This window comes from Passer montanus, unplaced genomic scaffold, assembly GCF_014805655.1.
Source record: "Passer montanus isolate IOZ18808 unplaced genomic scaffold, ASM1480565v1 scaffold85, whole genome shotgun sequence".
Classification (NCBI taxonomy): domain Eukaryota; kingdom Metazoa; phylum Chordata; class Aves; order Passeriformes; family Passeridae; genus Passer; species Passer montanus.
In genome coordinates, this window is record NW_024373812.1 from 1,122,862 (window position 1) to 1,135,092 (window position 12,231).

At 39.2% G+C, this 12,231-nt stretch overlaps 1 protein-coding gene across 1 annotated transcript in view; it reads right to left on the reverse strand.

Annotated features, from left to right (window-relative positions):
* The window catches only part of SVEP1 (sushi, von Willebrand factor type A, EGF and pentraxin domain containing 1), a 118,436-nt gene that overhangs the window by 64,867 nt on the left and 41,338 nt on the right, over positions 1-12,231 (reverse strand). Inside the window, exons 6-8 of the mRNA XM_039733256.1 lie at positions 8,124-8,303; positions 3,563-3,760; positions 1,087-1,205 (exon numbers count right to left, since the gene is read on the reverse strand). Coding sequence (XP_039589190.1) covers positions 1,087-1,205; positions 3,563-3,760; positions 8,124-8,303 — 497 coding nt within the window. The remainder of the gene's footprint in view (positions 1-1,086; positions 1,206-3,562; positions 3,761-8,123; positions 8,304-12,231) is intronic.

Consider the following 12,231-nt stretch of genomic DNA (forward strand, 5'->3'; position numbering starts at 1 on the left):
TTCTTATGTCTGCCTTCCTTATGGCAACATGGGAAGGCAGTCATGGATTTTACCAGTCAGGATCCTGACCCTGACCTGGTGCAGATTACAGCACTGTGTATTAAGAAAATTCCATAGCGACCCTTGTTTGTCAAATGGGACTGAAGGCACACTGTCAGCAAAGAACCTGTTTTGTCTGCTGACAGTTCTCCAGCTGCAAGGGTAGCAGACCTGGGAGAGGAGTGGAGCAGACAGCTGTGGGCTGTAAGTACTTACATGTCCAGTTTCAATCTATGTATGTGCATGCATCAATAGCCCATGGATGCTTCAGTATGGCATTTGGCTTCTGCAATTCAGTGAATGACCCCATGTCAGCAGAACTGTAGTACCTACCATAGCTATGCCACAGAAAATAATGTCTGAACTTAAATCTCTTTTACTGGGATAACTGTTTCCTAGAGCAAAAACCTCCTGCATTAAAAGCACACACAGACTCACTGTTCTTCTGCTGACTCCTGATAAAGCATTCAGTTGCTGTAACTTGATCATGCCTGAGCCTGTAGGGAATGTTGCTCTTTATGAAACAGCTCTGGAGCAAGTTTTCCTGGTAACTCAATTTCCAGACACCCTGACAGGCACAGTAGCCAATGGCCACATTTCTGAACCCAGCACAGGAAAATCAGATTTCTCTTTCTCACCCAGGAAGCTGAACTTATAGTTATTACTTATCATAATGTGCACTTATTAGCCCTTTAGATTAATGAACTGGTTTACTTCCTTCTGAGATGAGTTTATTAAACTTCTTCACATTCTAAGTGCTCATTTTTAAAGCAGCTGTCTTCATATTATAAACAAGAGCACATTCTTTCTTTTGACCACATAAATTAACCATATGAGGTTTTATGCACTGACACTCCATGCAGTGTTCTGTGACTGTATAACTCTAATCTAATCAAGACAGAAAATGCTGAATTCTCAAGATACAAACTTTGTAGGAGATTTTTCTTCTACTTCTGCTTATCAGAAGAAAGAAATTCTAGTGGATCATAAAATTAATTGAAATCAGGCAGATTGCCTCCAGTTAAATAGATACAGATTTTGACTTGCCTCTTCACCAGAGTTATCCTTAGCTGTTGGTACCTGCCAGCTGATATTAGCAGAGTTATGGTGTTCCAGAGTCACAGTCTCAATATTGTCTGGGCAGTGAATCTGAGGCGCTTCAATATCTAAACCAGAAAAAGACAATCTGATTTTATATGTAGTATTACAGAAGTAAAACCTTATAATCACTCTTTTTTGTACTGCCTGGAATAGAAATGTAAGCATTTTTGCAAAATTTCTGTTTCTACCCCTTTGTAATTCTTTCCTAGAGATTCACACATGAATAGTAAATTCTTCTCTGGAAAGGACTGATTTTTGCTGTATTTTTGTTTATCACTGAGCACAGCGATATTTTGGTTTCTACATAGAACCAAACCCCAAGTAATAAAAAAGAATAAATTTATTTCTTTTATTACCCATTCCTTCCTTCTCCATCCCTTCCCTGTCCAGACACAGGACGTATACAGATGAAAACACTTCTTTCTGATAGTCAATAACTAGAAAAACCTGGAAGTAGTTGTGACATGATATATATACTACAAACAAGACAATAGTGACTCAAATTCTCTGGAGCCTGCTGTGGAACTGACTTAAAAGTAACAGTGTCAAGAATTCAGGCAGCAGTTGCTGGAAATTTTCCTTAATAAACTCCTTTTACAAGGTATTATGTAGGACAAATAGAATCTTGTAGTATGTGACAATGCCAGATGGTTCCAGAGGACTGGTGGCATAGTATGGGTAAGAACACCACAAACATCTACACCTCAAGTTTCTCTGACAAACTTCAAGTTCTTCTTCAGTTCCTTGGCACAGGGCCCCCCAAAACATTTGTGGTCAGGTTATTTTATTGCTGTAGTGCTTGATAAATGGTCTCTAGATTCATAAGACAAGGATACATTTGGCTCTGAACTCATCTATGCCCAAGAGGCTTTAAAACAACTCAGAACTGATATCACTTATATTTTTATTATGAAATAGTTCCAGTAAAAACATAAGTTTGGCAATTAAATTACATAATTAAGAATGCAAAGCAATAAATGCATGTGATTTTGCCTTCCTTTGAACTCATTCAAATGAAAATTTTATTAGAAATGCACTCTTATAAATAACTACCACTTATGGTTCACACTCCCTTGACCACAGCCTTCAGGCTGGGGCAAATTCCACTTGAAAGTGAAATTCTCTAAAAAGGGTAATAATAAATAAGTCAGAAAGAAAATGGCTCTTTTGAACTGGCCAAATATGCTGGCAGCAAAACAGAGAAAGACAATAACAAGAATGAAAGCAATTGAAAGACAACTGTTCATTTTTATTCAAAAAGAATAAGCTTCAAATTTTCTCAGTGTCTCCTACATTAGGGGTTTATGCACTGGTAATATCTAAAAGCTTGAACCCAAGCCATGCTGTTTTATCTTGATCTAAACACTTCAGCTTGTGCTGGGATGCCATCAAATATTAAAAACTGTGGTTTGGCCCAGGTTTACATAAGAGATTCAGAAAAACAATGTGGTACATCACAAAATGGGAAACAGTATGTTTAAACAGAGTGACAAAGTCTTCCTGGCCTGTACAGAGGAAAAAAAAAAGCCTCCGTTTCTGTAGCGACCTGGCATGATGACTGGTGTAAGAGTTTTCTGTACCGTTCCATCACCTTGTGGCTGGCAAGGGCCCCAGTTTTGGGGGAAAGAAGTAATTCTCAGAGCACAATAGCTCATGAAGAGCTGAAGAGCATATTCCCAGAGAAACTCCTGTTTTTATCCTACTATAATCCAAAACCAGACCCTTTCCAGTTCAGTTATGCCTATGTGTAAGGGAATAAATAACCTAGCACTTCTAGAAGAGGTGGGTAAATATGGTAGAACCATACCGAAATGCATGTCACCTTCTCCTGCCCAGCTTTACACTCTGTGTCAGCCAGTACACTTGGTGTTAGTGAATTTTGGCCTTAACCCTTGTGCATTGTTGCTTGGGGCATGTCAACAGCTGTAGCCACTCAAAGACAACTAAAATGAACATTTCTCTATAGTCTGCCTATGAGCCAGGCCTTACACAACCTTTACAGTTCTGCTCTGACTACAGGGTTTACATAAACTTGTGCTAAAACAGAAGTGATAGCATTGCCATTATTATTTTATTAGAAGTGTGGGTTCCACTTTTAATATCTTTAAGCTATGAGCTTTCACCTCCACTTTGAAATTTCAAATTTACCTCATGCAGCTTGCTAACAAATAAGAGATGGAGCCCAGGAGAGGAACTTGATGATGAGCACTACAAGATCACACTCAAGGGACCTCTGAACTCCACATTTTTATTACAAACTACAAGTAAATCTGACAGGCAAACTGTAAAGGTACAGGCCATACTTCTTACACACTGTGCAAGATGTGCTTTCCCCACTCCAAGCCTGTCCTCACTCAGTTATTTGCTGTGTGCTTCCCTTCAATTCCGCACTCATATACACAGACATGATTTTGTGCTCTACCTTTACACAGAGCCTCCTGGATGTTTGCACTCCATCTCCCAAATGAAATGCACCTTATTTCTTCTCTAGCTCCAGACAAGATGAATCCTTGGGGACAGCTCAGCTGGCACACAGTCCCAGAAATGACAGGCTCCAGCCCACATCTGGGAGGGAGAACTGTCACACCTGCTGGTTTCTGGAGGATGGGACAACGCTTTTCTGCAAGACAGCAGTAGAACGTGACTTATCACTGACATACACAAAGTACACATTCAGAAAACCTGCAAATAAAGTCATATGTAAAATTAGTGGGAACACAAAATACACAGTCTATTCAAGAGTCTGTAGGGGTATGAGTGCACCAAAACATTACAACCTGATGAAGCTTTGCTACTCAACTTTCAGTAATGACTGAAGTAAACAGCAGCCAGTTTATCAGTTCTGTTTCTTGCTCATGCTCTTCACTGAAACTGAAACATGGTAATTTTCATGCAGATCCACTATATCTCACTCTATAGATTTGCCTTTTTATTTCCTTCTTCTTTTCCTTACACTTCATCTTTCATGGTTGTTTTGCAGTTGCATTTTCTTGCTTCTATGAAAAGTAGACCATAGCAGAAGAGAGAATTGAAGAGGTATCTGTAGTTTTCTACATCTTCTATACTCTATCTTAAAATAAGAAAGGGAGAAGAAGAAGGATATTCTGCTGTGAACTCTTTATAGGTTAGGGATATGACACATGGTTTTGCTTACTGCATTCCAAACCAAATTAAATTGGACTTGGTCTTGTCTGTGTTCAAAACAGCTGGAAAGACTCAGGGTGACCATAGGAAGCAGCTGAGCTGTGTAAAATCAGGGAGGGTTAACGGTTGCCTAAAGGTTTTAAAGGAAGTTTTGAACTATTCTATTAATAGGGCTCACTACAAATCCTGAAGACAATTTGAATCAAAGCAAAAACCATGATGTGTTTAAAGAGGTTCACAAAAGCTCTGTTTCATTCTTAAGCTGTTGTTTTTAGGAATGTTATTTTCACTTCAAATATGGAGACATTAAGAAAGGGGCAAAAAGGGGTATCTCATGAATGCATTTTGCACACTTTCAGTACTGTTTCTTACAACAGATAACAGGCAAACACAAGAAAAACGCTCCCTTCAGGGCCAATGAGAAGACTTGTAACTCTTTATAGCTTGTCAGTGTAGAAATCAGACAGGTCTTTACACCAGGAGACCACAAAAACCAACCCAACCCAGCTACACAGAAGGGAAGTTCTACTGAGCTCTTAGCAATGGTTTAATGACACAAAAGTGATTCACATTCAAAATACTTCACATTCCTTTTCTCTCCTCTCCTTTCCCAAAACACACAGCAAGTAACTGAAAACTAGTTTTTATGCATGAAAGAAAAAAAATTAAAGATTCTAAGCATTCTGTATTTAAATTTCAGGAAATTTAAGCCCTCAATGCTGAAATGCTTAAAAGATCAAGCTTTTAAGAACTGCACTTCATTTCAATAGGACACACAGGTCATAAACACTTCTAAAACATTTTTATAGTTCAAGCAGATACTGCTGGCTCTGCAAGGTGGAACAACTCCATCAGGAAAAAAACCCCAAACCTTAAGTTTTGATTGCTCACCACATGAAGGTAACTGACAAATAGCAAAAAGATAACAAATTTTAAAAACAGTATTTGTAGAGGGAATCTAAAAGCATTAAAATGTATATTACTCAGGGAACAAGTAGAGAAACTGAAACATGTAAGCATGAAAAGCAGAGAAAGTTGCAGTTCTCTGGGAAGCAAAAACAGTTGTGCCTCTTGCTTGAGACACATCCAGCTACAGTAGAAAAATCCAATGACAGCACAATCCTGAAATGTCTCACAAAAATCAGAACAAAATTTGGTATATCGAGCAAAAGGGAATTTCTTTTAAGCAAGACAGGTTTTTGCCAGGAAAAACAACTGTAACAACGTTGTTTAGATTTTTTATCTGTGCTCAACTCCAGAATTTGATCAAGCTAATCCAAAAGTCTGGAATTCATTAAGGGTAGAGGGATATCCATGACATTAGTCATATTGATAGGGAATTAATATAGGAGTATTTCTAAGGAGACACAAGAACCTGCTTTCTCCTGCAAGCACCTGTGATGAAGCACAACACTGTATTGCAATTCTCAACATCAAAAAGAACTTGGGAAATAAGATTACAAAGCATATCATGCCTCCTTCCTCCAATCCCTTTGCCAAGACTGCTTCAGGAAAAAAGCCTGGCCAGCTGCAATCAGGACCGTGAACTAGTGATTCTTTCAACGCTAGATGGCATCAACACCCTGGAGGTCATTTGTATTTTACTTCTCTTCACTAAACCTTGAACAAAGAAGGGAGAAATAATCTTGCAAAATGTATTTATTTTAAAGTGATTGATATTAAACTCTCGCCAATGGGTAGGAAACACAAGAACATGACAATGGAGCTTTCCCAGTTTTGTTTTTTTTTCCTCCCCAAGCTGGACAAATGACCAAGTTCCCTTTTTTAGTAGACATCTTGTTTGTCAGACACCTATAAAATACATGTAGCCTCCTCAGAAATAGCTCATTGTTAACAATATCTTAAATGCAAAAGAGAAAATTTTAAACGTGTAATATCCAAACTTGCATTGCCTTCCAGTCTCTTGGAAAGTGATGCATGACAATAGATCCCACAGAAGTGACTGTAAACAATCCAGGAAATGTTATGTCATAGTGTCAGTTTTGGTTACATTTGGCTGTGGTACAGTCTCAGTGAGCTAACTTGCAAATATGGCAAACTTTGCACTGATAACCAATCAAACCCAAAAGCATTCAGGAAACCGGCTAGAAGGATACCCTGAGGTCCAAGAAACCGATTTCAAGATAACAGCGTGAAGACAACTTCATTTGAGTTTTCTAACAGAAGGATATGAAATTAATATATTATCAATTGCAAATGCCTAAATACAGCAGGATTTCCAGTACCTTTTCTATAACAGACTGTAAATAATAGTTAGGAGCTATTTGGACTAAAAATTAACAGACAATACCTCCATGACAATGATGGTCATTCAAAAAATGGGTACAAATTGTAGCTTCAACCTTCAAGAGGAGGATGCAATATCAGTGTTCTGATTAACACCTCTCCCTGAATAAAACCCCACACATGTATATTGAACCAGAATTTCAGCAAGCTTGTTCTAAACACCAGTCACAAGAAGCAGCAGAGATGCTTTCTAGCTAACACTCTTTCCTTTCTGACAATCAAAGGTACCTTTCTCACTAAATTTTTCAGACTCAGCAAAAAATAAGATATTGCCATGGGTAATCCAGGAATGGAGGCAATAATGCATGGTGTGAAGAAATCTTCTGATAGAGAGCAGAGCTGGATTTTATTAATCAAAATGCTAAGCTAGGAAGGATAAATTAAACTGATGAATATGGTTAATCTTCTAATTATAATATCCCAACCGGATTTCAGGGTCCCTTCCTTTTGAAGTTAATTGAAGTTTTTCCACTGATTTTAACAGAGGAAAGATTAGAATCTCTTAGTGAACTGTCTTGTTAAATTATTTCTTGGGGATTATTTTCATAATTTCAGAGAATGTACTTACAGTTAGAAATCTATGCTTGTTTCACATAAAGTCCACATTTTTAAGACTGCAATAAAACAGTAAAGAAAGAGCAAGAGGTTCAAGTCAAATCACCCTACTGTCACTGCATTTACTGGATCCAGGTGACATTTACTTCACCCTGACTTTGGTCAGCACTGAGTCAACTTCAACTTCAATTGGTGGAGTTTAGACTTTTCACCTTTTTTTTTTTCCTGTTCAGTCTATGCTTGGAAGTGTTTCAACTGTATTTCATCATCTTCCTTTCCAAAGTTAATTCAATACCTGTCACTAGTCCTAAACAGATAATTCAGAAATATACAGTCCTATATTTTTGGAACACAATACATACCTACCTATCCCTGCACAGCTGGTGTGACCTCTGAAACTTGACTCAGAGGTGCTTAGCCCCTAACTTGTGTAAACTCTCACTTCCTTGCTGTGAGTCCAGCAAAAGTCACAACTGCTGCACCTTCAGTCGGCACTCACACCACCTGGCTAACATAAGGCTAGTCCTTGCCTGCATATCAACTTTTGTTTTATGATAATAACTCAAACTGCTGGTTGTTCATATTTAACCCCTAGACCTACTGCTTCTACGTTTCTTGCAACAAATTTTGTGACAGTGTCTGACACTAACGAGATACAACAGCCTTTCAGTAATCAGCAGTCCCACTATATTTAAATGATAATCTGTCCACTTTCTCCATTTACAAATTCGTTTGCCCTTCCCCAACATCCAAGACATGATAAAACATCCATTGACAAATTCTCATTCATGTCTTAGCTTCGCCAGTTATTAAAATATGAAGAATTTCTCACCTGTGACAACATGTCAGAAAATGCTGCACTATAACACAGACCAGTTATTAAAATATTCTCACCTGTGAAGAAGAATTTCTCACCTGTGACAACATGTCAGAAAATGCTGCACTATAACACAGAAAGAGTTAGATCAGATACCTACCCACACACTTTGGCTCCTTTGAATCCCACTGAGAGGTTCCCTGGCAGGTGAGTTTGCTGTTTCCTTCAATTTCATAGCCCTCATTGCAGGTCACAAAACATACTGTCTTGTAGGAAATATCGGATGTTGAACAATTAATGTGTCCGTTTTGAGGAGACCGAAGTCTGGGACATGTTCGAACTGCAAAGGACAAAAAACTCCAGTTCACTCTCAGCACTGAGTATCAGTGGAGTTACACTGCTTTGCCCAGTTTTTCAGAGGTAGAAGAGATACTGTCTTGCACATTAGTTAACAGTAGTTTGTATGAATTTAGGGAACAGAGCTAGTACAGAGTAGATTTTTTCAAAGGCTTGATACCTTCCTTTTCCTGAAACTCTCCTACGTAGAATGTATGAGGTTGGGCACACACTTCCAAGCTTACCTAAGTATTGACATAAGTTCAAACTAACAAATTAACAGTGCATCTGGTACACAGTGTGCAGCCTGGGCTGGTAATGTCTATCAGCCTTCAAAACAGGACAGCTGCAGGCAAATGCAATCCTGTGAAAAACTGTGTTCTTGGGAGTTTCTAGTTTGCAGCAACCTCTGAGAACTTTTGGGGGATTTCAAACTGGCGGGCTGTTATGAGCTAAGTACACGTCTGGGAACAGGCTAAGAGCTTATGAACAGGTTAGATGACAGTGTCCCTGTACTCAGGAATTTTCTCAGGCACTTGGGACTGTATTCACAGAATATAGACACATGAAGGCCTCAGCAAATCAGAAGAGAAGATGCTCAGCACCATGGAGGAGACAGAGAGAGGAGGAAGGAATACAAGCTATTTATATGGTTTGTATACCAGGTCCATGAGAGATGAAAAGGAACAAATCAGGTTGTTGCTGATACAAAAGAGACCCTTTCAGGTGTCAGGCATGGAGACAGTCCTGACTGCTGGTCAGCACAGAGGCTGAAAGTGGCATGATTCCAAGAAGAATGCAATCCTGTGCAGGTGGGGTATACAGAAAGGGAAGCAGGGAAGTGAAGAGTGATCATCAGATTGTCTTACAGTTTTACTACTAAATCCTGATGCTGCAATCTAGCACAAAGCTACTCTGTAATTAAGATTGATCACAAAAGATACAAATGATTGTAGTAAGAAAAACATAGCGATGGCATGACCCGGATTTCTGTTCTTTGTTTCAATGTCATAATCCAAGACTTTACAGGACCTATTTCCTTTGTACTGTCTATAGCGATGGCATGACCCGGGTTTATGTTTTGTTTCAATGTCATAATCCAAGACTTTACAGGACCTATTTCCTTTGTACTGTCTTTTCAGTGCAGCTCCTTTTCAGCCAGGATGTCATACTCCAGCATTTGTGTCCTTGATCCCCTCCAGACAAAACTCTGAACTACATACACACTACCTGGCCTCTGGGTACCTCAAGTAGATACACTATACACATCTGCTGTCCGGACATGTGTATGTGATGATGACACACCAATAACCAGCTACTGGCTTTCCAAAATGAGTGGAAAACTCTGATTTAAAACTGATCTCAGCTAAGTTCACAAATACAGTTCAGTATGTTCAAAAGAGGGATAAAAACAAATAAGGGCAAATGGTGTGATGATCAGAAATAGAACCAAGATTGCAGTTCCCTAAACCAACAGAATCACAGAATGGCTACAGTTTGAAGGGCCACTGGAGCATTTCTAGTCCTCTCTGCTCTACACTGGTCATCCTAGAGCTAGGACATTGTACAGGGTTGTGTCCAGACAGCTTTGAGTATCTCTGTTGAGGGAGACTCCAGAGCTTCTCTGGGCGGCCTGTTCCAGGGCTCAAGTCACTCAATGTAAAGAAGTTCTCTCTTATACTCAGGTGGAACAAGCTGTGCATCAGTTTCTGCCCATTGCCTCTTGTTCTATTGCTTGGCACCACCAAGAAGAGCCTGGCTCCCTCCTTTTCAGATACTTATATACATTGGTAGGATCCCCTCTCAGTCTCCTCCAGGTCAGCTCCAGCCTTCTCCAGCTCTCCCTTCCTCACAAGAGGAACTCTGTTCTTACTTGATTGTTTCCCACAGCTTCTGTTTACTTTGTTGGCAGGAGGGCAACCTGTGGTGATGGGTGGTTTCAGAGAACTGCTTTTGTGCTGTGATTTGAGAAGCTGATTTTGCCAATTAACCTAATCTTGCTACTGCCAGGTAGGAGGCAAAACATGATCTCCTCTACAAATGCACTCAAAGGGAAACCATCTTGGCAACCTCTCCTTTTTCCATTAATTGCTTATTCTGTGCACCAGTGGACACCACTAGACACCTCAAACTAATTAATGGGCATGTAGGCTGAATCCTGCTTCAAATGCAAGCCAGCTCTATAATTACCACTAACTACACAGCTTCTGAAAGCTACAAACAGCACTTAAAAAAAAAAAAGATCTATGGTGGCACCTAAGTGGAAAACAATGTAGCAAAACCTATGTATACGGGGTAAGAAAGAAGGAAAAGAAGAAATACAGATGTACCCCACAGCTCTTTATATTACTACTGTCTCACATGTACTCTCTGAAGGTGTTACTACACTTGTAATTGCATATAGACAGGCATTCTTTACGAAGTGTATTTAAAAACAGTCTTGAAATGCTCATTTTGTGAGGCACTCTGAGCTACAGAGCAGCTTTATAAAATGCTGTATCTTAATTCTAGTAGGGGGAGTAAGAAGAACATATTTACAGCTGAATCTCAAATGTGCTATCCACAAGAAAGTAGGCTTGCACTTTAAAGGTTTCTACAGAAGTAGAAATACCCAATCTTCAGAAAAAGAACCAAATTCTACCAAGCTCTACTACTTAGGAAGCCTGAATGAATTAACAGTGGTGAGGAGGCTCTTGTCAATGTTAATGTGCCTACAGACAAGGCAGAACCTTCAGTACCTGCTGTCTAGCCATTTCTTCTGGAAGGACTACACAGCCCCAGTGCTCTTGTCTCCTCAAGTGTTTCAAAGCTCATGCTTACTCAGTGTCTCAGCATGGCTCTGGCAGAAACCTGTACCTGAGCCCACGTTACCTTGGTCATGGTTCCAAGCATTAAATGCCAGCCCATGCTCTTATCAGTAACACATTTTCCATGATCAAGAAATATTTCCAAATAGCCAGTGAAAACAGTAAAAACAATAACGGTATATTCTGCTTGCTCTGGGGTTTCTTCTAATAATTTTTTTCTGGATTAAAGATGGGGTTTGTGTTTTTTTTTTTTTTTTTTTTTTTTTAGTTTCTTCTAATAATTTTTTTTCTGGATTAAATATGGGGTTTGTGGTTTTTTTTTTTTTTTTTTTCCCCTGGGTCACTGTTAATTGCATGACATATGACTGCTTTAATCACTTTCTAATAGGACAGCAGATTTTAGCTAGCAAAATAACAGGAGTATTTAATGTCAAATCCAAAGCAGTGGAAAGGGATTTTCCTTCCCTCTCTCTCCTCTTCCTAATTTATATGATAAAATACCCTTGGGATTAACAAGACAGCTATAAACCATGCCTTTGATCTTGCTCCCTTTCATAGTCTGAGTGAATCAAGACTAGCAGATCCAGCACATGTAACAGTGGGATTTAAAAATTTTTTTCTAATTGGAAGTCTTCAGGATGATGGACAACAGCACAAACAAAGCGAAGCCAAAATATATCCTTCCAATGCTTCAAAGGATATTAGCTCAATATCAAGAGAGTATTTCAATGCAGACTTTTCCCCCATCTTCCAAATTCCCTGTTAAAGAAAGATCACACCCCAAATAGGCAAATTTCTTTAAATGCTCCAGCAAGATTTTCAAGTACTAGAATCTTGCACTTCTCAATGAAAGAGAAGATAAAGGATCCCTTCTTTGTGGCTGACTGCAGCTTTTTCCCAGATTTTTTGCACAAAGGGTGCCTGTGCGACAGAAGCTTTAACAGAGAGTGCTCTTTCCCAGTGTCCCAGTCTTCCTGAACCAGCATGCAGTTTTGACTGCTGGAAAGTCCACAGCTCCAAGTCCTGCTACTCAAGATACCCTCATAATACTGGCCTATTGAAACCTTCTCCTCTTGTCACTGGAAGCTACATAGGAAACCTAAGATTTCTGGGATTATTTGAATA